At 39.9% G+C, this 25,541-nt stretch overlaps 1 protein-coding gene across 1 annotated transcript; it reads left to right on the top strand.

The window, feature by feature from the left end:
- Nucleotides 1-755: 755 nt before the first annotated feature.
- Nucleotides 756-24,293, top strand: LOC127971664 (matrix metalloproteinase-17-like). Its single transcript, XM_052574848.1, has 18 exons — nucleotides 756-839; nucleotides 2,138-2,481; nucleotides 3,466-3,598; nucleotides 3,692-3,845; nucleotides 3,980-4,088; nucleotides 4,177-4,354; nucleotides 4,967-5,143; nucleotides 5,232-5,358; nucleotides 5,791-5,861; nucleotides 6,099-6,248; nucleotides 6,839-7,099; nucleotides 7,220-7,659; nucleotides 8,477-8,637; nucleotides 8,754-8,896; nucleotides 8,994-9,058; nucleotides 9,140-9,250; nucleotides 23,764-23,868; nucleotides 24,133-24,293. The coding sequence occupies exons 2-12, from the start codon at nucleotides 2,314-2,316 to the stop codon at nucleotides 7,564-7,566; spliced, it is 1,875 nt and encodes a 624-aa protein (XP_052430808.1). The 5' UTR covers nucleotides 756-839; nucleotides 2,138-2,313; the 3' UTR covers nucleotides 7,567-7,659; nucleotides 8,477-8,637; nucleotides 8,754-8,896; nucleotides 8,994-9,058; nucleotides 9,140-9,250; nucleotides 23,764-23,868; nucleotides 24,133-24,293.
- The last annotated feature ends 1,248 nt before the right edge of the window (nucleotides 24,294-25,541 follow it).

Below are 25,541 nucleotides of genomic sequence, written 5' to 3'. Positions count from 1 at the left end.
GCTTTTCCAATCCGGCTATTCCCTTGGGACTCCCCACAGTATTATCCAGCGAAAAAGTCAGATAGGCCATCTGGAAATGTGCTTTCCCTCTTGCTTTCTGCCATGATGAACAAGTTATCCCCTGCACAAAAATCCCAGGATTTCATAAATTTTTATATGTGCCAACAAACATTTACATTTAAATACAGAAATTGTCACAAAGAAGTTGTGTAGGCCTATTTCAATCCGATATGACATATAGAGGACCAGACAGCACAATGCATTTAGCTAGATCTGTTCAAATCTTCGTTTTAATTTTTTTTTAATCCTTCCGTTAAGAGGATTTAATCCCAACATATCCACAACTACACACAAGGCCAAAGATAAAGTGAAACCCTAATCCGGTAGTTGACTTAGATCTCACATTTAAGGATCCATATATAAATATGTAAGTGTTCATACTGTATTCAGAATCACATTAGTGTTTCCTCCATTAGCAGGTGATGAAATCTATAAGACATTTGAGTGGTTTGAGCATGAAGTATAGGAAATTTGACAGAGCGTGAATGGACATGTGCAACTAAGTATGTCTCTAAATCTCCTCGCTGGATATAAAGAGGATTTTTCACACTGGTATCTTCCAAGCACAGAGAAAGAGTGAGCAAATGCCCGATGCACTTAGCAGAGGAGGGTGGGTACGTTATTGAGGGGGTATTAGAAGTCTATTGTGTGAGTGCAGAGGCAGAAGGGGTGGGGGGGGATTTGAGGAGATGAGAGGAACACATCTGTTCAGGAACAGAGAAGGAAGGCAGCGGGACAGAGCAGGCGAGTGCAAAGCAGGAACGAAGTTGTGAAGCAAGGTAAGCACGTCCCATTACGAATAGCAACATTCATTACATAAACTGTAACTTTTTGTAAGTTTTTCTTATTGTTGTAGAACACTGAAAACTGAATTAAAATTATACTGTTGAATGAATGCAGGCATGTAATGCTTTTTCGTGTTTGCTCATGTTTTTGGAAAATGTTTAGCTTGAAGCTTTTGAAATCTTTTACCTGCATCAAATAAAACATAAATCCATTTACAGTTAAGCCAGAAGTACAAAGACTGATGTTTTTTCTTTCTTGTTATTTCTTGTTCGTTCTTGTTTCTGTATTATAGTCATATCATGTAATAATTGTAAATGATAACAGTATAACTTCATGTAGCCTACATAATGCAGATTAGTAATTGATGTCTATACGGAGTTTAAAACATTCTAAAATTCTAGACATATCATCATATTATAGAGTACAGAGTATTGAGTACATGTCTTCAGATCACATGTAAACAGAGCAAGACAAACAAGCTGATATTGAATATGAAACAAAATCACATGTAAACAGAGCAAAACAAAGTTGTTATTGAAAATAAATATGAAACAAATGAAATTATAATGCTGAAACAGTTACAGTACTTTTCGCCCCAAAACAGTTAATAATTTAATATATTGTTGTTATTAATACTACTACTAATAATAATAAAAAAAATAATTTTGAAAAGTTAAGATTGAGAGATTGAATTGCATATCATAAATGACATGCCGATGTCAATACAAGAGATTCACAATTTGAGTTGAATTACTGAAATGAACTTTTCCGCGACATTCTAATTTATTGAGATCTCTTCCCCTTTTTCCCGTCAGTCTCCCTCCCCTTCGTACACTGTCCTCTGTATTTGTCCTCTGGCAGTTTTCCTTTAATTCCATTATTCCATTATTCCATAACTCTTCTTTTCCATGCCCCATTCCCCTTTCCCTCCTACTCTTTTAACCCGCCGTCTCCCATGTTGTCTCATTCCTTTAATGAAATTGCACCTGCCAATTTAATTAAAGCTTCACATCCTAGTCACATCCGTTGTGCTTGTCAGCTTTTCCTTTAAAATGAAACACATAAAACCTCTGTAACCTCTTCATTTGTTTCTCTTTGATACTAGCCATCTGCAATTCAATCATGCAGCTTTACAACCAAAGCAGTCGGCAGTGTAGCAAAGTAAATTAGTCTCACATTTATGAGATTGTGCTAGTGATTTAATTTATCTTCTTATATAAAGTTGTTGTTGTTGGTTAGAATACTCTAGAAAACAGTCTTGTATAATCACCACTGCAAACTGCATTTACAGTGCTGGAATCAATCCCACAATTCCTCAACACAAGAGAGGCCACCATCTCTGATTCGGCAAAGATGACGTCATTGAAATCACTTGACTAAGGAGGACCGGGATTTGCATATCTCTATCAGCTGTATTTTTACATAGTTCTATTCTTCCAAGCATATGATATTATATACACTCTCAGTATGATGGAGATGTTTTGGACAGCGGTTGTCTTCTGCATGTGTGGACGTACAGTGGAAGTTTATGGAACAGGTGATAAAGATGCATTGCCAACCACTTTGGAGAGCACGGTTACGTCTACTGTTTTACCCACTGTCTTACCCACAGAAGATGAGAGCATCAAACTTGTGGTGAGAATGTGTTTGGAGGTTTTACATGACGTTTACATGCAGTTGGAAAAGATTTTTCAGTGTTGTAGTGTTCCATTAAAGGTCAATATGAAATTGCTTATATGATACCCTATATGCTTCTTAATGTGCATGATTCATTTGTGCACATTTCCTCAAGTTTATTTACATAATTTTTAAGAAAAACATAATAATCTGTTCTGCCCATGAAATGAGTTTGCATTTTTGGGGACATCACACTCCCTATCACTAATTTGTTTTAATTGTCATGTTATAGAACTTAACGTGGTTGCAAATGGCATTTTTATATTGCTTTCATGGTTAATTTGAACACTTTTCAATGCAATTAAAAAAAAAAAAAAAAATAATAATAATAATATATAATAATATATATATATATATATATATATATATATATATATATATATATATATATATATATATATATATATATATATATATATATATTGTAATCTAAATTAATTTATTTTTAATAATTAAAAATGCAGAATGTGCAACTACTGTTCAAAAGACTGGGGTCAGTTCTTTTTAAATTGTTTTTGAAAGGAGCATGCTTACCAAGGCTGCATTTTTTAAAATCAGAAATATCCCATTAATATTGTGAAATATTATAACAATTTAAAATCAAATTAAAATTTTCTAATAGAGCATATTTTAAAATGTAATTTATTACTCTGATGGAAAAGCTGAATATGCTGCGTAGGTGCTCAAGCAACCTTATTATCAGTGTTGAAAAGATAAAAAGTTGCGCCATGGTCAAATAGATTTTTCCCAGAGTTAAAGTAGTTGAATTTGTCAACATTTATTTGGAACAGAATTATTTTTTTAACAGTGTAGAAATATTTATTGTCACTTATGATCAATCGATTGCATCCTTGCTGAATAAAGCATACATTTCTTTCAAAACGTTCAATGGTAGTGTATTTGAATATATCTTTTATGGATTCATGTTGTTCTGTTTGGCAGGATTGGCTCACAAAGTATGGATACCTCCCACCCCCTGATCCCTCTACAGGCCAGTTACAGGCCTGGACTGCGGTCACTCAAGCAGTGAAGAAAATGCAGAGGTTTGCTGGTTTGGATGACACAGGAGTGTTAGGTATGAAAACAATAATGTCACCCACTCTTTTAAATCTAAATCTTATTTCTCTTCTGTTGTGCCTTTGTCTTTACCCTCACCTTCCTGTCACAGATGAAGAGACTGTTCAACTGATGCAGACACCCCGCTGCTCACTTCCAGATGATGATGACCAAACCATTCAGACATCGACACTACACAGTGATATGCAAAATCAAAGAATGAAAAGAGCAGCTTCTACCTGGACAAGAAGAAATATCAACTGGAGGTTAGCCTGATTATTTTACCAGTTGTGTTTTTCTTCCTGCTTTTCCATCCTGCTTTCACATAGTTGATGGTTAGTACACAGTATCACAGCAAAGAAAAGTATTAAAAACACCTTTATTCTTTGTTTTTTCTCAGGCTGCGTTCTTACCCGGCATCCTCTAAACTGTCCCGTGAAATGATTCGCTCCCTTGTGTACTATGCACTCAGAGTGTGGGCCGATCCAACATTACTTGAGTTCCATGAGGTTCTGCTTACTTAGTAAAAGCTGGTGCTTTTGAATACTTTTGTGTTCATGTAAATTCACAGACTATGTTTTGAACTATTTCAAATAGGTGCGAGGACCAGAGGGGGCGGATCTCCAGATAGATTTCTTGCGCGGTCCCCATGGAGACGGATATCCCTTTGATGGAGCAGGTGGATCTGTTGGCCATGCCTTCTTTCCATCCGATCCAGACAGGGCTGGTGGAGTTCACTTGGATGCAGAGGAGGAATGGGCCTTCAGACAACCAGGTAATTCTGCAAAACAATCAGCTAAAGTAAAACCCATCAGGACAGTACAGGCCAATAGTTTTCATGCAATGTCCAAAAATAAAAACTTTTTTTTTTTTTTGCTACAAGTGAATTTAAGTATTACGAATTTATATTAAAGACAAATGTTCATACTTATTAAGTCTTTTTTTTTTTTTATCTAAAGATTAGCTTACTTCTCTTGTTGTAAAATATGGGAAGATAAGCAAAATTAACCTAGTAGCCTGACATTTGATGTAAAAAATAAAAAACAAAAATAATGGTATATTAAAGGTTCTTAAAGCGTTAGACAAAATATATATTTAAGAAATGGAAAAAACTAGAATACTTTTTGTCGAGTATCATATTCTATACGTAAGGAAAATATGGAGCTTGTATTAATTAAGAGGCCAAAACTGAACAAAAAATATGCTAATTGGAGCAGTTCATTATATATCTATGGAAAAAAAGGAAGATGACATTCTGATAGCTTGTCATGTAATCAGTGAGATCTTTATAGCTAACTACTTATGTAAAATGCATATCAGTTCTCACTCTGTATCTCCAAATACAGTATTGACAATAGCCTAATTCAATGTGTGCATGTGTGCACAGCAACAGAGGGCACAGATCTGTTCACAGTGCTGGTGCACGAGCTTGGTCATGCCCTCGGACTGACCCATTCATCCGCACGCCAATCTGTAATGCGTCCATACTACCAGGGGCCCCTGGGAGACCCGCTACACTTCAGCCTGGGACACCATGACCTTCAACACATCACAGCCCTTTATGGTAACTGTCATTAAATGTCTTGTTGGAATCTCTGTTTGGCAGTTACTCAAAGTATCTCTTCTGTGTGTGTGTCTGTTTGTGAATTCAGGTAAGAGGGGAAACCATGATCCAACTGAGAAACCTCTTCTTGTGACGGAGGCTCAACTGCGTCACCGACACGGAGGTGTACACAGACTCACACATATGTACAGACACGCTCAAAGCCATTTGGACAGGTAAGAAAGGATCACTTAAACCTTTTGAATTGAACATCAATTCAAAATCAAGCTTATATACTAATGCATGTTCTTTATTGTGACAAGTGCGGGAATACACATACAAATCTGGACAGATTTTATAGGAATAACTGGAGAAACTAATTTTAAACTAAATGACCGAGGATTAGACTTTCACGTAGCGTGAAAACTAACAACCCCAAAATAAAACATTTCTGTCATAATATGGAAGGATGATGGAAAAACAGTTGCCTATAGCCATAGACTTCCAAGTTTGTTTCTTTATTGGGTAAATTATACCTTTAAATATTCAAAGTCATGTTTCTTTGTTGTTTTATTTTTTATTAATCAAAACAAGTTTGTTAAGATGTTCGATGCATGCAACTGAAGAGAAAATCATTTATTTGATGAAATGTCTCTCTTTGTTTTAAGTTCTGTGGATCGCTGTAACACCAGTTTTGATGCAGTTACTAAGATTCGTGGAGAGATCTTCTTCTTTAAAGGTAGATACTTTTAACTAAATTACAGAGTTATTTAATATATTAACACTTCTTCCACTTTTAGTGTTTCCATCTTCTAAGTACTCTTGTTATTGTAACTATCTTTATCCATCCAGCCAGTGTCACCATATATGCAAATGATATATATATATATATATATATATATATATATATATATATATATATATATATTTCTCTAAATTCTTATGTCTATCTTACCTTTCCTTAATGATTTTGTAGGACAGCACATGTGGAGGGTGAGCAGAGGTGGTCTGGTGTCGTTCAGGGCTGTTCCTGTACAGAGACTTTGGTCAGCTCTTCCTTCTTCACTTCCTCCACTGCGTGCGGTTCTGGAAAGACACACGGATCATGCCATCCTCTTTATCAGTGGTCAGTTTCCCAGCACAATCACATCACAAACAACTGAGCACCACACTTTTGAAAGTTATGTAATTTGAAGAGATTTATTTTACTTGGCCCCAGTGCAGAAAATAAAAATATGACCAGTCTAAATGTAAACTGGGTAAATAGTAGTAAATTACAACATGTAAATAGTAGTAGGATCCTTTTTTCACTTGGTGTAAATGGTATTGGATGTTACTAAGAAGCGGATACTATTTGCACCATAATGTATTATAGTACAGTTATAAAACAGCACATGTACAACACGGAAACACAACATCCAACTTTGGATCTGTGTTATGCAAAGAACTGGATCAATAAAAGTGGATTCAAACTCGAGTAAATCCACTATCCTTACTTTCCACACAACTATTCCTGTTGCCAGATGGGTTTTTTTGTTATATTGTCTGGTAGGCAGAGCTAGACTAAATAGCCTTTGCAACCAAAGATGGGCTATTTGCACTTAACTGTAAAAAAAAAAAACTTATAATTTCACTTACATCCTTGCTATTTTATTTGCAAGTTTTCATCAGTTACACCAAAGACTTGACACCACTCTACTCAACATACATGTGCAGGTTCCCAGGTTTGGCTGTTTAAGGATCTGTCACTCCAAGAGGGTTTCCCTCAGCCTCTGTCTACTCTGGCTTCTGAGGACACAGAAGGAATGGGGCAAGGATTGCACTGGGACCCAAAGCAGGGTGTGGTGTGGGGGTCTGTGAGAGAAGATGAAAAGAAAGGAGAGGAAAGCAAAGTCTGGAGAGAGCTCATTGAAGAAGGAGTGAATGGGATTATCATGGAGAATGAGAACGATAGAGAAAGGACCGCAGACTTTAAGGGTGTGTTGCATCAAGACCTTTAGTTAAAAAATATATATATATATGATGCTGTATTGTGAATATGTGTATGTGGCAGGTTTTTAAAGCACTACTGATTTTTTAATTCTTTATATCAATCAGGTTCAACCTACGTTTTCAAAGGCAATTCCTACTGGAAATTTACTCACCCAGGCTCCGCCCCTGAAGAGGGATACCCTCGGCTTCTGGCCACTGATTGGTTGGACTGCCCTCAGCCGTCCTCTTACAGCCCCGGTGACATCTCTCTGATCTCTCACTACGGTCAACAGGAGCTTCGTGAGCAGAAAGGGCAAAGAACAATCGACCAGATCATTCACAAAGAAAAAAACGAAAGAGATAAACCTCTTCGCTTGGACTGTCCATGTCTAAACAGTGCAGTGACTCAAAGCGGACCTATTTTACTACTGCCCATTTTATTTCTGATTACTGGAACTTATCCATCACTTTAATATTTTCCACATCCAAATTTACACACTCATACCCCAAAATTACTTTTTCCTTGACTTTCATATCTCTGACCAAAGGAAGTGACTAAATAGTTGGTAAAAAGATTTATAACAACTATTGTACTGAGATTCAATTCCGAGATGAAAAAACTTTATAGGGTTGTTACATACGGTTTTACCAAACAACTTATTTTCCATCTCTGCTCATTCCTGTTTTAGTTGCTAAAACTCCTTTTATTGCTATCTTCAAAACCCCATGTAGTATAAAACAAACAACAACAACTGAACTGATGTTAATGATTTACAGTTCAGAGTCTGTCAGCTATAATTTTATAATATTGTGCTAGAATTTAGAAGTGTTGATACATTAATATGGTATTTTCATTGTGAAGATGCAGAGAGCAAATCTCATAAAATGATCCACTGGGTTCCAAAATATGATTTATTTGTAGTTTTATTTGCTTTAAAAAAAATGGACGGATGGATGGAAGGATCTGTGAAGATCAGTAAAGTGTCATTTACAGAACAAACTGTATTGTAATTAAATAAAAATGAAAATGCAATGTAAATTTGATTTAATATATTTTATGGATACTATTATTATTAATAATATATTTTAAAAACGCAATTTTTGTTTATCAATTTCCTCAATTTTCTTTCTTTTTTTTTTTTACATGTACCTAAATATTATACCAATAAAAAGAAAAATAAGAACATTACTTTATTTTCACAATTATTTGCATATTGTGTAACCTCAGGAATTACCTGTTCCATAAAGTCCACAATTTTACCCATTTTACTCATTTCGATTTACTGGCAGTGGCTTCACAAAAAAGCAAACTGTTGCATCACTTCAGGACATCCAGATGATGATATGTGATAAGCTGTTCTATATAAAGTACTTGTTCTCCAGGTGATGCAGCAGTATAATCTGAAATCCTCTTCTGGAGTGCTACAATGTCGTCTTCGGTGGTCTTGATTGCTCTTTTGGGCCTGTTTTGTTTGAGTCAGGCATCTCTGCCAGACTGTAAGGATCTTATAACACCACTAACCCTGGAGGATGACTATAAAAGTGTAAGTGCATTATATTAATATTTTATTTAGTGCATGTATTCTTTTACAGCAAATTAACACTACTAGAAATGATATAAAGGGCTTATATTTCACAATTTCTTTTGTCTTCTAAATAGATCATGGGTAAATGGATCTTCCTTGAAGGCATAGCTGATCACCAGTTATTTACAGATATCTTGAAAACGGTGAACAGCTCATGGGTAGAGTTTGGCCCCAGCACTCTTGCAAATACTTTAACCCTCAGTCAAGGAAACATGCTGTAAGACTTTCCTGTTTATTCCATGTTTTGCTAATCTGAATGAATTTCCTCATTATGATGGCCAGCATTCTGAATCTGGTATCTCTCTCCCTCTCAGAAAAGGAAAGTGTGAATTTAGCAACTTCAACGGAACTGTTAAAGATAATACTTTTCATGTTAATGGTAAGTTAACAAAAGCTTATTTCAGCTAAAACTCACAGGTTCTGAGCACTAATGAATGTTATGCTGGTATTTAATCCACAGAGAATGGCACAATAACAGATGGCAAGTTCTTGCCATCCTGTCCTGACTGTACCACCATGAGCTTCATCAGCCAATTAAAAAATGAGACCATAAAGTCTCTGTACTTTTTCAGTAAGTCACAAAATCAATAGATTACATCCTCTTAAAATTATGTATACCATGACATTCTATTTACTTATTCTACTTCTTTGCTCCGCAGAGAGAGAGAGCAACCCAACAGAGTCTGACATGGACACCTACTGGAAGCAAGCTGAGTGTCTTGGATTCAAAAGAGAAACCCAGTACTCCTATGATGGAGTGACAGGTCAGTTTGGGTTTCAAGTATGTTTTCATTTGAAAAGCAACATAAATTAGTAATGATTGCGAGAAAACAGCTCCTAGTCATGTGAGATTCAGTATCACATATGTATAAAACATGATTTTACAGGCAAATCTGTAAGAAAACAAGTCCATGTCATAATTAACCACCAAATCAAAAAAGAAATCAGAATGAATTCACACTGAATTAATTGCAAAAACATTGCACATTAAGAAAAAGTTGTTGTTTTTTCTTCTTCTGTTATTGCAGAACATTGTGACCGTTCATCTCACCAGAAGCCAAGTTTGGACAAATCAGATCATTAATGCATGCATACATTAAACATTTTTATGCAAACTAAATTCGTAAGGACCACCGTGACAAGAAAAACAACATGTGAAAGTGAAATTGAATAAAGAATATTTGTTATTCATTATTGTATGTGTGTGTGTGTTCAATAATAACCAAAAAAATATATATATATATCACATCCACACCTGTTACATGCTTTAAATCAGAAAACTAATTATTGTAAATATGACTGTGTGGTTATGTTCAGTATCTTTGGGATTGTCCTCATTTCTAAAAGCTCCTGGTCATTCTGACAAGGGCGTTTCCTAGTTGCCCAAAGTTTTGCCCTATTACACAGAATTCAAAGAACCTGTTGCATCACTTCAGGGGAAAAACAGTAGGGGAGAGCAGGGGCGAAAGTACCATTTTTCTGAAAAACTTCATTTTAACCTCTCCTTGAACTGTCACCTTATCGTGGTGGAGAGGTTTGAGTACCCGAATGATCCTGGGAGCTATGTTGTCTGGGGCTATATGCTCCTGGTAGGGTCTCCCAAGGCAAACAGGTCCTTGGTGACGGGCCAGACTAAGAACAGTTCACAAAACCCCTTATGCCGAAACTTAAATCAAGGACCGTGACGTCGCCCGGCATGGCGCAGCCGGGGCCCCACCCTGGAGCCAGGCCCGGGGTTGGGGCTCGTATGCGAGCGCCTGGTGGCCGGGCCTTCCCCCATGGGGTCCGGCCGGGCTCAGCCCGAAGGAGTGACGTGGGGCCGTCGGGTGAAGAGAGGGGCGGAGCTGTCAACTGATCACCACCTGGTGGTGAGTTGGATCCGATGGCGGGGGAGGAAGCTGGACAGACTCGGCAGACCCAAACGTACTGTGAGGGTCTGTTGGGAACGTTTGGCCGAGCCCCCTGTCAGAGAGATCTTCAACTCCCACCTCCGGCAGAGCTTCGACCAGATCCCGAGGGAGTTTGGAGATATTGAGTCCGAGTGGACCATGTTCTCCACCTCCATTGTTGCTGCGCCTGCTCGGAGCTGTGGCCGTAAGGTCTCCGGTGCCTGTCGAGGCGGCAATCCCCGAACCCGGTGGTGGACACCGGAAGTAAGGGATGCTGTCAAGCTGAAGAAGGAGTCCTATCGGGCCTGGATGGCTTGTGGTACTCCTGAGACAGCCGACAGGTACTGGCAGGCCAAGCGGACTGCAGCACGGGTAGTCGTGGAGGCAAAAACTCGGGCCTGGGAGGAGTTCGGTGAGGCCATGGAGAAAGACTATCGGTTGGCCTCGAAGAGATTCTGGCAAACTGTTCGACGCCTCAGGAGGGGGAAGCAGTGCCCTACCAACACTGTTTACAGTAGAGATGGGCACCTGTTGACCTCAACTGGGGATATCGTCGGGCGGTGGAAGGAATACTTCGAGGATCTCCTCAATCCCACCGACTTGTGTTCCGTTGAGGAAGCAGTGGCTGGAGACTCGGAGGGGCACTCGTCCATCACCCAGGCTGAAGTCATCAAGGTGGTTAAAAAGCTCCTTGGTGGCAAGGCACCGGGGGTGGATGAGATCCGCCCCGAGTACCTCAAGTCGCTGGATGTTGTGGGGCTGTCTTGGCTGACACGTCTCTGCAACATTGCATGGCGGTTGGGGACAGTACATCTGGACTGGCAGACCGGAATTCGGCCGATAGTGGAACCTCGGATTCAGGAAGAACAGTGTGGTTTTCGTCCCGGTCGTGGAACACTGGACCAGCTCTATACCCTTTCCAGGGTGCTTGAGGGTTCATGGGAGTTTGCCCAACCAGTCCACATGTGTTTTGTGGACTTGGAGAAGGCATTCGACCGTGTTCCTCGCGACATCCTGTGGAGGGTGCTCCGGGAGTATGGGGTCGGCGGCTCCCTATTTAGGGCTGTTCGGTCCCTGTACGACCGGAGCAAGAGCTTGGTTCGCATTGCCGGCAGTAAGTCAGACCTGTTCCCGGTGCATGTTGGACTCCGGCAGGGCTGCCCTTTGTCACCGGTTCTGTTCATAATTTTTATGGACAGAATTTCTAGGCGCAGCCAAGGGCCGGAGAGTGTCCGGTTTGGGGACCATACGATTTCGTTGCTGCTTTTTGCGGATGATGTTGTCGTGTTGGCCTCCTCAGACCAGGACCTTCAGCGTGCACTGGGACGGTTTGCAGCCGAGTGTGAATCGGCTGGGATGAGAATCAGCACCTCCAAGTCCGAGGCCATGGTTCTCAGTCGGAAAAGGGTGGATTGCTCACTTCAGGTTGGTGGAGAGTTCCTGCCTCAAGTGGAGGAGTTCAGGTATCTTGGGGTCTTGTTCACGAGTGAGGGACGGATGGAACATGAGATTGACAGACGGATCGGTGCAGCTTCTGCAGTAATGCGGTCGCTGTACCGGTCTGTCGTGGTGAAGAAGGAGCTGAGCTGTAAGGCAAAGCTCTCGATTTACCGGTCAATCTACGTTCCTACTCTCACCTATGGTCATGAGCTGTGGGTCATGACCGAAAGGACAAGATCCCGGATACAGGCGGCCGAAATGAGCTTTCTCCGTCGGGTGGCTGGGCGCTCCCTTAGAGATAGGGTGAGAAGCTCGGTCACTCGGGAGGAGCTCAGAGTAGAGCCGTTGCTCCTCCACATCGAGAGGAGCCAGCTGAGGTGGCTCTGGCATCTATTTCGGATGCCTCCTGGACGCCTTCCCAGGGAGGTGTTCCAGGCACGTCTCACCGGGAGGAGGCCCCGGGGAAGACCTAGGACACGCTGGAGGGACTATGTCTCCCGGCTGGCCTGGGAACGCCTCGGGGTCCTCCCGGAAGAGCTGGAAGAAGTGGCTAGGGAGAGGGAAGTCTGGGTGTCTCTGCTTAGACTGTTGCCCCCGCGACCAGGCCCCGGATAAGCGGAAGATGATGGATGGATGGACTTCATTTTAAAAGATAATGTTGTATACAGAGATATATTTCTGCTGTGGCCAGTAACTCAGAGGTGTGGTCTAACAATACCAGGTGGTATTTTGTAGAAATGTAGAAAGACTTTCACTTTGAACATAAGTTGAATATTGTTACTTTCGACCCCATCGGTTGGGACGAAAGTAACACACAGGTGGGTCAAAAGTAACAACAATATAAGCTAGATTTTTTTCTGTTAGTCTTATTTTTCTTAAGTATACATGATTGTGACCTTGTTGATAAATAACTGCAAACAAATTTTGTCCTTTATCTTTGCAAAAAAATTATTAAATTACATTTTCATATTTTCATTTAAAATTTAAGTTTAAGTTTCATCAAATGTCTTAAAACCTGACTGTATTTTTTTTTGTAAATTTCAATGTATTTTTTATATAATAATAAAAAAATTCTACAGAATACACAATATAAAATTTTTATCACATTAGCATAATAAGGACTAAACATAAAAAGGACTATTTATGTTTCCATCCAGTTTTTTTTATGCATAAATTGAAAATGTGCATTAAAACATCTGGAAACACTGCAAATTCACAGGTGGAGGTGTAAAAGCTAAGATATGGTTAAAACCTAAATATAAATGTGACGTAGCAGCTGCCCAGAGAGAGATGTTCGTCTATGTCCAGAAACACCCCTCAAAAACATCTGGATAAAAGACATATTCTTTAGGTATAATATGACATTAACATTTGTAAGAAATGATGCAAGACACAGAAATTCACAATATAGCTTGCACTGGAACAAAATAAATACTTTTTGTGACTGTCGCGGGACAAAAGTAACAACAAAAGTAATTACTTTCGTCCCGACAGGAACTCCTGACATTTAAACTCGATTTAATTTTATATTTAAAAAAATTTAAAATGCAAACTTTCGGATGTGTTGAAGCACTAAATAACCTGTAGATTGATCATTACTTTGACACATGAAACAAGAAAAACAACACGACTAATAAAAAAAAAAAAAAATACAGCTTCAACAATTTACTTTTTGTACTCGAAAACAGTTTTACGGACCTAACTTCGGGAAACGATGAGGAAATCACATGATATTTCTCAGCTCCGTCAAGGATTGCATGCTGAATATGCTGTCATAGCTGGGAATGCAAATGCAGAAAGAGGTTTGGAGAAAATCGCTTTGTTACTTTCGTCCCATGTTACTTTCGCCCCGGTTCTCCCCTACTACATATTTATTTGATCCGCTCAGCAAAATTACCTGAAATCCTCTTTTGAAGTTCTGAGGGGTTATATAGCACATATTGATCGAGAAGATGCGCAAATCCACGTTCATTTTCAGCGTTTATTTGCGCATCTTCTCAGTTAACAACGGCTCTGTGTAGTAACAGCTGCTCTATGTGAAATCACGCACCTGATGGAATTTACCGCTGATTAGAGAACCGGCTTTACTGACGAGATGAGCATAACGATCGGCCGATCGTGATCGGAGCAGCCCTAACGAGAGGTTACTGCGGGCAGAACAACGAGGAGAGGTCTTATCCCAAGAGCTGCTTAAAGTGCTTGGTCAACTTCAAAACCGCAGCATTGCTCCATCGAATCTCACAATCAGTAACTCCTCAGGTGAGTCCAAGCACGTTTCTTGCTGTAATATTCGCGTCTGTACAGTTATTCAGTATTTTATCTGCAATTTTAGCTTTATTAGAAGAGAGGGTCCTTCGGCGCTTGTTGCCTTCACAGCCTAATGCCTACATCTACCTGCCTCACCTAAAGGAGCATAAGGACAGTCTGAAACCCATCGTTCATCTGGGACAGCGACGCACTGGAGGTCTGACTCCCATTATCATCTTTTGTGATTGTATCGTTAAAGTGCTTGCAACATTCATGTCATAAGTAATATTGATGTCTTACTGTGTTAAACCCAGAGGTGGATAGAGTACCCCAAAACCTTACTCAAGTAAAATAAAAGTAATTCTAGAAATATTTACTCAAGTAAAAGTAAAAGTACTAGTCTTGAATAGTTACTTGAGTAAGAGTAAAAAAGTATTGGATAAAAAATCTACTCAAGTAGTTAGTTACTAGTTACTTTGGGTCATATATACGGAGCCTATTTTTATTTAGTACTATTTTAATTTATTATAAAATCCTGTCTTTTTACTTAAGTAACAAATATAGGTCTCATGCCATAACATTTTTAATATGACTGACTTTATATTAAATGTGAATTTAACATTGAATGTTAATGTGATATAAATATTGCTACTTATCTTTCATTGTTCAGAAAGAGAGCAAATAACATTTAAATTGTCAGTGAAAATGATCTTTAATAGTCTAGATTTTAATCACTCTCAGAAACTCCCATTAAAATCACTGAAACTGTTAACACTGTGGAATCAATATCTTAATTATAGATTCGTACACACATCTGCACATCGTTGTTTCCGACGAGAGAATTCGCCAGAAAGAGTTATTCAGTCAATGAGCGAGTGAAGGAAGCACCGGCGTTTTAGCGATGACTCATCGGAACACCTCTGATTGGCCATTGCATTCAAAAGCTCAACAGAACTGTGTGTGATTGGTTAATGCGCAGCGCTGTAAAAACGCGTCTGTCTCTGGCTCAGCGCCAGCAAGCGATCACAGATCTGAATTTAGAAGCTGATGATATGACTTGCTGAACATACTCGCATCGGTGTGATTGTATTAAAATTAATAAAATCTTAATCGGCTATTTTTTGTCTTTTGGAAGCTGTATTCAACTTGACTCCCCTCTGTCACACACGTACAACAAACTAATGTCATAGTGGTATCTTGTACAGGTATCGAATGTAGCCCAAGTTATTACCTGTTAAACAGTAGACAGCACACGCGTTCATCTAATAAGGATCTTCATCACAAGCAAATAATAGCCTTTGCAGATTTGCTGTCAATTCAGTGCAGTTCCATAGCCCCGTTTTAAACGCTGCTGATGCTCTTAAACGTTACAACTCTGAGTGAACCGCTTCAGACGCTCAGCGCGTGCGGCAGGGAACTGAACAAATCATTCAAACTGATTCATGAACCAATTCACTCGTTTGCCAATTGGTTTGATCAAGCCTTTGAACAGAATAGACTCAAAAGAATGAATCATTTGCGAATGGGCATCGCTCATTGCCCAGAGAAAAGTACACGGCGGGTTTGGAATAAACTGAAGCATTTATAACATTTATTGCATTAAGATAAAGTAACGAGGGGCGTCGCTCACAGTAACGAAGTAAAAGTACAGATTTTTCCCCAAAAATTTACTCAAGTAAGAGTCTAAAGTACCCATCTTTAAATATACTCTGAAAAGTATTAGTTACCCGAAAAATTACTCAAGTAAATGTAACTCGTTACAACCCACTAAACCTCGTTGTAAAAGTCTATCTTTTGCATAAGAAGCTAAGATCTAAATCTCCGATTCATAAAATGTAACCAAAAGCAAATATATCTCTGCAATATTTACATACTGAAATTTGATTGGCTTTCTTTTCTATACTTCTTTGCATACTCAGTTTTGCTCTTTTCTTTCGTTTGTCTCTTAAATCAGCTATAGCTGCTGCAAATATTGTCCTTACTGGACCATTATTCCCTGGGTGAGTCCCTGGGTGAGTCTTGGAAAAACGAAACCCACCACTTGGGTGCCACATTATTGGAGTAGTCGGCAGGGTCCCACATTGATTTTTGGGCTGAGACGTGAAGTTGGTTGTTTTTCTGTATTATGTGGGGTGAATGTTGTGATATCTTTTCTTCTCCTTTTTTTTTGTTGAAGCAGGGTGGTGGTGTGCATCGGGCATCCGTTTTTTGGTAAGTCTCACTAATTCCTTAAGTATGGATGAAAAATTACGTGAATTGCGAGATCAGGTGTTGCAGTTGCAGGCTGAAAATGAGAAGTTGAGGCAGGATCGGGCCACCGCAGATGCAGCTGCACCCAGACCTGGTCCATCAAATGCGTTTCCAGCATTGCCGATTGACCCTCCGTTTGCAAATTCTGGGGTTCCAGCTGCAGAGAGGTTTGTGTTTATACCACGAGATCGTAGGTGTCCCAAATTTAATGGTAAAACGGGAATGGGTATAAACGAATGGGTTGATGAGCGGAGGCCTGTATGAGGGTTCGTCATATGTCCACTGCCGATCGTGCTTTCTTTTTATTTGATCATTTGGAAGGGGAAGCTCGGGAAGAAATTCGATACCGCCCAGCGATAGAGCGGGAAGACCCGGAGAAAATAATTTTTGCATTGCATGAATTGTACGGTTGCTCCCAGTCCTGTGTCGCTTTGCAAGAAGCATTTTTCTCTAGGAGACAGGATGAGGGAGAAACCCTATTGGAGTTTTCTTTGGCACTCATGTGTCTGCTAGAGAGGGTTAAACAGCAGTCGCTCAATGGACTTCCCAATTCTGACTCTTTATTGCGGGATCAATTCGTTGAACATGTACAGGAGAGCAGCCTCCGTCGAGAATTAAAGCAGCTCGTTCGTCGCCAGCCAAATTCCACCTTACTGGAAGTGGAAAGTGAAGCTATACGATGGGAACAAGAAGGGACCCCAGGGGGTGCTAGAGGTCGTAGCCATTCAGTTCCATCGGTTCAAGGCTTCCAGTATGGGGTGGAGGGAGGTGTACGTACAGGGGTTGGTGGTGTACCTCCATGCTCTGAATTGAGTGAATTGAGAGACATGTTTAGGGCACAGCAGAAGCAGCTCACTCAAAGCGTCACAAGGTTGCAGGGACCTTTATCTCGTGTTCAATCTGCTCGTAGTGGCCCTGTTATATGTAGGCGATGCCATAGACCGGGACACATTGCCAGAGAATGTGTTGGGCACATCTCTGCTGTGTTTAGGGCACAGCGGAAGCAGCTCACTCAAAGCGTCACAAGGTTGCAGGGACCTTTATCTCGTGTTCAATCTGCTCGTAGTGGCCCTGTTATATGTAGGCGGTGCCATAGACCGGGACACATTGCCAGAGAATGTGTTGGGTCGGTGTAGGTCTCATTTTAGAGCTACATTTTAGGCTCAAAGGTAGATTACAGTTCACGATATCTGCCACAATTGGTGTCTTCTTGCCCCCACTTAGATGTACATATAGGTGGTCTAGTTGTGTCTTGTTTAATAGACACTGGGTCAATGGTGTCTACGATTACGGAAACCTGTTTCCGTAGACATTTTGAACCATGGGGGCAAGACCGTTTGCAGTCCTGCCAGTGGTTGCTATTGCGTGCTGCAAATGGCCTTTCTATTCCATATATAGGTTATTTGGAATTGGATGTTGAATTATGTGGGCACGCGGTTTCTAACTGTGGCATTTTGGTGGTTAAGGATCCCCCAGGAGGCATCTGTGTCCAAGCCCCTGGCATATTAGGGATGAATGTCTTGGGGCGATGTTATCAGCAGTTGTTTGGGCAGCACGGTACCGCATTTTTTTTCATTTCCCCTCTGTGGCTGGAGTACCTTTTGTGAGGCAGGCCCTGCAACAGTGCCATCAAGTAAACACTCATCCTTCTGGTTGTTCAGGGAGGGTTAGGGTGCGGGGTCCTGGGATGCAGCGAGTAATAGGTGGTACTAATACGTTAATAGCGGCAACCTTTTCAGAACAATTTGCTGATGGAATAGTACTCCTTGAACCCCCTGAGTCTGGCTTACCGGAACATTTGTTGGTCTCGCCCGCATTGGTTCGCATTGTTAAAGGCACAGTTTATGTACCAATAGTGAATGTGGGTACTTTAAATGTTGTGCTTTTCCCACGCAGGGTTTTGGGCACTTTAAGTAGTGTACATGTGGTTAGCTTACCTGCAGGCGTTACAGAGGTGCGGTCTAACACAATTACTGCAGGTTTGCCAGTTGCTCACCCTGTGGAGCAAGCACAAATAGATGCGGTTGAGTTGGGTTCATTACCTGATGAGGAACAGAGCAAGGTTAGGGTCTTGCTGCAGCAATATCAGTCGATCTTTGCCGTCAATGAAAGTGACTTGGGGTGTACGAATCTCATCTCTCACGACATTCCGTTTGTAGATGATACCCCTGTGAGGCAGCGACACAGACGTATTCCCCCCTCAGAGTATGAAACAGTCCGGGCACACATAAACCAGTTGCTGGAGTCTCCGGTCATTAGGGAGAGTTGCAGCCCATAAGCGTCCCCTATTGTCCTGGTGAAAAAGAAGGATGGTAATCTACGCTTATGCGTTGACTACCGTCAATTGAATGCTAAAACCAGGAGAGATGCTTTTTCCACTGCCCCGCATAGAGGAGTCACTGGATGCACTGTCGGGAGCCCGCTGGTTCTCCACTTTAGATTTGGCCAGTGGTTACAATCAGGTTCCCGTCAGTGAGGGAGACCAGCCAAAGACCGCTTTTTGCACCCCGTTTGGACTCTTTGAGTGGAATCTGATGCCATTCGGGCTCTGCAATGCTCCTTCTACATTCCAGCGACTAATGGAGCGGATCTTTGGAGACCAACAATGTCAATCTCTTCTGTTGTACTTGGACGACATCATAGTATTTTCGTCTTCTATTAGCCATTACCTGGAGCAGTTAGAAGTAGTGTTCAGGTGTTTGGAGAGGGAGAATTTGAAGGTGAAGTTGGAGAAGTGTGCCTTTTTCCAGCCTGAGGTAAAGTATTTGGGCCATGTTATTTCAAGTGAAGGAATCGCGACTGATCCTTGTAAAATTGAGGCGGTGATACAGTGGCCTCGACCCTCTACCATTAAAGAGTTGCGTTCATTTCTTGGCTTCGTCAGCTACTACCCTCTACATCGGCTAGTAGGAGAATTGACTGGAAGCAAGCATAGGCCAGGGCAGTGAGAGGAGGCATTTTCTAGTGCCTGGACCAGAGAGTGTCAAGACCACTTTGAGGTGTTAAAGAGTAGGCTTACCAAGACTCCCGTTTTGGCATACGCTGATTTTGCCAAACCGTTTGTTCTCGAGGTGGATGCGAGCCATGGAGGGCTCGGGGCAGTCTTCTCGCAAGAACAGGATGGTAAGGTGCGACCTGTTGCGTACGCCAGCCGTAGTCTTAGACCTAACAAGCGGAACCTGTCCAATTACAGCTCCATGAAAACTGGAGTTTTTAGCACTCAAGTGGGCTATGACCGAACGCTTTAGAGAATATCTGTTAGGGAATAGGTGTATAGTGTACACTGACAATAATCCCCTCAGCCACTTGGCCACTGCTAAGCTGGGTGCCACGGAACAGCGGTGGGCTGCTCAACTAGCTGCCTTTGACTTCGACCTTAAGTATAGGTCAGGTAAGAGTAATGTAAATGCAGATGCCTTGTCTAGGTTGCATCCTCCAGTGACAGTAGGGGGGTTAGGCTCTGGCACCAAGATACCATCTGTGTTGAGGAGAGCAATGGGGGTGGATCTTATAGCTGCAGCTACCCAGTGTACCATGTCTCTGTTCCCTGGCCATTCGCCTGTGGAGTTGGTGTCCTTACAGGCTGCTGACCCAGTGATTAGCGAAGTCATGAGATTTTGGAAATCCAGGAGATATCCTGGTCCAGAAGAACGACGGAAGCTGTCGAGAACTGGTTTGGTCCTCTTACGGCAGTGGAAGCATTTGGTAGAGCGAGATGGGGTCTTGTATAGAAGGGTGATGCGTCCCGATGGTAAGGAGGAGGCACTGCAGTTGGTTTTGCCAACCACTTTAAAGAAAGATGTTCTGACTCAACTCCATCAAAACCATGGCCATCAAGGTGTGGAACGCACCCTTGAACTTGTCCGGCAACGATGTTATTGGCCTGGTGAAGCAGCTGAGGTGGCAAATTGGTGCCAAATCAGTTTCAACTGGGAGATTGTGTTTGTGGGGTTGTATGGAATAAGTGAATTGTGTGAATGAATACATAAACTGATGTAAGTTGTGTGAGTGCGTTCGTTTATTGTTGGAAGTGTGTGTGAGAAATAAGTATGAATGGTTGTGAGTTTGTGTGATCCTATGGAGTGTGTGTGTGTGTGTGTGTGTGTGTAATGTTTATGGGTAGGTGATTGAATTGGTGGTTTTGTTTATTTGTATCTCTTTGATTAACTTTGTATTTTTTGTGTGTATTGAATTGATATTGGACTCTTTCCTTTTTTTATTGACTTTATTTGTGACAATTTGATGTTAATTTGTATAATTTTTGTTGGATTGGCTAGGAAGGAGTGCTGACCACTCTAGGTCCAAGTTAATGGGTACCCTTGTTCACTGAGTGATTTAATTCTTCTTTTCCGTCACCTGAATGCACGTGTGCTTGTGGTGCAGTGAGTACATCAGTGTACGTTTGAAGTGTGTAGTGAAGTGGAGTTGGGTAGGTTTGTTATTTCTCCTCGCCATCTAACAAGTAACTTTTTTTTTTCTGGATTGTATAATTTATTTTATTTTCTTTTACTTTATTTTTGATTTGAGCCATATTAACCCCTTGTGTATTGACGTGTGTGGAGTTTTAGCTAGCTATAATAAAGTGTTATTTTTTTTTATATTCACGTCTCTGCTCTATCTTTGTGGGAACGAACCTGCGTCCTTACTGGACCATTATTCCCTGGGTGAAATTCCCAGGGTGACGTAGTCGGTGTTGTAATTGAGTCTAGAACAACGAAACCCACCACTTGGGTGCCACACATGCACCTGCTGAGTGTCATGAAAGCAGCAAAGCATCCCAGCTGAAGAATGTTATTTGAAAGCCTAATTAACCTGTAAAAACCCCTTCTCTGAAACAATAACACTACTATTTTTCTAGCAAATCTAACATGATATATGTTGTATTATGATGTTTTATTTAATGACTGAACATACGCTATCATAATGTTTGATTTACTTTGTCAGTTTGATAGCTTCTAATAATTGTACATATTTTACACACAACCACAGTAATGCGGTCACCATAGCAAGACAAGCTGCAGACTTTAAGGGTGTGTTGCTTCAAGACCTGTAGTTAAAATATACATATGATGCTGTATTGTGAGTGTGTGTGTATGTGGCAGGTTTTTAAAGCACTACTGATTTTTTAATTCTTTATATAAATCAGGTTCAACCTACGTTTTCAAAGGCAATTCCTACTGGAAATTTACTCACCCAGGCTCCGCCCCTGAAGAGGGATACCCTTGGCTTCTGGCCACTGATTGGTTGGACTGCCCTCAGCCGTCCTCTTACAGCCCCGGTGACATCTCTCTGATCTCTCACTACGGTCAACAGGAGCTTCGTGAGCAGAAAGGGCAAAGAACAATCGACCAGATCATTCACAAAGAAAAAAACGAAAGAGATAAACCTCTTCGCTTGGACTGTCCATGTCTAAACAGTGCAGTGACTCAAAGCGGACCTATTTTACTACTGCCCATTTTATTTCTGATTACTGGAACTTATCCATCACTTTAATATTTTCCACATCCAAATTTACACACTCATACCCCAAAATTACTTTTTCCATGACTTTCATATCTCTGACCAAAGGAAGTGACTAAATAGTTGGTAAGAAGATTTATAACAACTATTGTACTGAGATTCAATTCCGAGATGAAAAAACTTTATAGGGTTGTTACATACATTTTTACCAAACAACTTATTTTCCATCTCTGCTCATTCCTGTTTTAGTTGCTAAAACTCCTTTTAATGCTATCTTCAAAACCCCATGTAGTATGAAACAAACAACAACAACTGAACTGATGTTAATGATTTACAGTTCAGAGTCTGTCAACTATAATATTATAATATTGTGCTAGAATTTAGAAGTGTTGATACATTAATATGGTATTTTCATTGTGAAGATGCAGAGAGCAAATCTCATAAAATGATCCACTGGGTTCCAAAATATGATTTATTCATAATTTTTTTTTTTTTTTTTTTAATGGACTGATGGATGGAAGGATCTGTGAAGATCAGTAAAGTGTCATTTACAGAACAAACTCTATTGTAATTAAATAAAAATGAAAATGCAATGTAAATTTGATTTAATATATTTTATGGATACTATAATTAATAATATATTTTTAAAATGCTATTTGTTTATCAATTTCCTAAATGTTCTTTTTTTTAACATGTACTTAAAGATTATACCAATAAAAAGAAAAATAAGAACATCACTTTATTTCACAGTTATTTGCATAATGTGTAACCTCAGGATTTACCTGTTCCATAAAGTCCACAATTTTACCCATTTTACTCATTTCGATTTACTGGCAGTGGCTTCACAAAAAAGCAAACTGTTGCATCACTTCAGGACATCCAGATGATGATATGTGATAAGCTGTTCTATATAAAGTACTTGTTCTCCAGGTGATGCAGCAGTATAATCTGAAATCCTCTTCTGGAGTGCTACAATGTCGTCTTCGGTGGTCTTGATTGCTCTTTTGGGCCTGTTTTGTTTGAGTCAGGCATCTCTGCCAGACTGTAAGGATCTTATAACACCACTAACCCTGGAGGATGACTATAAAAGTGTAAGTGCATTATATTAATATTTTATTTAGTGCATGTATTCTTTTACAGCAAATTAACACTACTAGAAATGATATAAAGGGCTTATATTTCACAATTTCTTTTCTAAATAGATCATGGGTAAATGGATCTTCCTTGAAGGCATAGCTGATCACCAGTTATTTACAGATATCTTGAAAACGGTGAACAGCTCATGGGTAGAGTTTGGCCCCAGCACTCTTGCAAATACTTTAACCCTCAGTCAAGGAAACATGCTGTAAGACTTTCCTGTTTATTCCATGTTTTGCTAATCTGAATGAATTTCCTCATTATGATGGCCAGCATTCTGAATCTGGTATCTCTCTCCCTCTCAGAAAAGGAAAGTGTGAATTTAGCAACTTCAACGGAACTGTTAAAGATAATACTTTTCATGTTAATGGTAAGTTAACAAAAGCTTATTTCAGCTAAAACTCACAGGTTCTGAGCACTAATGAATGTTATGCTGGTATTTGATCCACAGAGAATGGCACAATATCAGAATGCAAATTCTTGCCATCCTGTCCTGACTGTACCACCATGAGCTTCATCAGCCAATTCAAAAATGAGACCATAAAGTCTCTGTACTTTTTCAGTAAGTCACAAAATCCATAGATTACATCCTGTTAAATTATGTATACCATGACATTCTGTTTACTACTACTACTACTACCACTACTACTTCGCTCCGCAGAGAGAGAGAGCAACCCAACAGAGTCTGACATGGACACCTACTGGAAGCAAGCTGAGTGTCTTGGATTCAAAAGAGAAACCCAGTACTCCTATGATGGAGTGACAGGTCAGTTTGGGTTTCAAGTATGTTTTCATTTGAAAAGCAACATAAATTAGTAATGATTGCGAGAAAACAGCTCCTGGTCATGTGAGATTCAGTATCACATATGTATAAAACATGATTTTACAGGCAAATCTGTAAGAAAACAAGTCCATGTCATAATTAACCACCAAATCAAAAAAGAAATCAGAATTAATTGACACTGAATTAATTGCAAAAAGATTGCACATTAAGAAAAAGTTGTTGTTTTTTCTTCTTCTGTTATTGCAGAACATTGTGACCGTTCATCTCACCAGAAGCCAAGTTTGGACAAATCAGATCATTAATGCATGCATACATTAAACATTTTTATGCAAACTAAATTCGTAAGGACCACCGTGACAAGAAAAACAACATGTGAAAGTGAAATTGAATAAAGAATATTTGTTATTGATTATTGTATATATATGTGTGTGTTCATCAATAACAAAAAAAAAAAAAGAAAAAAAAAAGACCACATTCACACCGATTACATGCTTTAAATCAGAAAACTAACTATTGTAAATATGACTGTGTGGTTATGTTCAGTATTTTTGGGATTGTCCTCATTTCTAAAAGCTCCTGGTCATTCTGACAAGGGCGTTTCCTAGTTGCCCAAAGTCCAGAGTTTTGCCCTATTACACAGAATTCAAAGAACCTGTTGCATCACTTCCGGGGAAAAACAGTACTACATACCTGGATATTTACTTGATCCGCTCAGCAAAATTACCTGAAATCCTCTTCTGAAGGGTTATATAGCACATATGGATCGACGCATGTGCATCACTGACAGCCAAAGAGCCGCAGAAGTGAAGCCCTCCCTCTCTTTCCAGTTGTGTTTGTCTTGGTGTGGAGATGAGAGGTGATGAACAAAAGACTAAAGCTGCCTGTGCCTCGAATTGACAGCTAATTATCCAAAATACATTTATAGTTAATTTGTTCTGCTGCTAACATCCATGACTAATGAGAGCTAACGTAGTAAGTCAGCTAAAGTTTAGCTAAGGCAATAGGAAGTCTTTTTTTACTGCATGATTCAGTTTTACTGCATGATTTATTAAAACGCATTTAGAATGATTTAAAAAAATAATAATAATCAAGATTTGGGGGCAGAAATGTAAATATTTATATCATTTAATACAGTAAACCAATATCACGCGATCAAAAAGCAGCATGATTACAAATGTGATATTGGTTTAATACAGCAGTTAAATAAAAAAATAATTGAATATTACGACTTGTACGTTTGATACACAATATTGAATGTTTTTGCTCCATTTCGCTAAGAAAAAAAATAATACCAATATGCATCTCTGAGCAACATTAGGGTGTTTCGTTCCTGAAAGAATCAACCGTTTGAATGATTTGGTTCAGTCGTAATGACTCACTTATTAACAACAGTAACTTGCTGCCACCTACTGGTGGATTTAATTTCACACTTAAAATAGCTTTACATTTTTTGTTTTATTTCAAATATAGTTTTAGGTTTAAAATATTAAAACCGTATTAATGTGTTTGTAACTGCAGGTTAAATATTCAAAATGTGACAAAAGTGTGCTCTGCATTAAACCCATCCGAAGCGCACACACACACACAGCAGTGAACACACAGTTCAGCTGCCACAGTAGACCTTAAAATATCTGCTCAATAACACACTCAGCAAA

This window comes from Carassius gibelio, chromosome B14 (assembly GCF_023724105.1).
Source record: "Carassius gibelio isolate Cgi1373 ecotype wild population from Czech Republic chromosome B14, carGib1.2-hapl.c, whole genome shotgun sequence".
Classification (NCBI taxonomy): Eukaryota; Metazoa; Chordata; class Actinopteri; order Cypriniformes; family Cyprinidae; genus Carassius; species Carassius gibelio.
The sequence above is the reverse complement of the archived record's forward strand: the minus strand, read 5'-3'. Positions and strand labels throughout refer to the sequence as shown.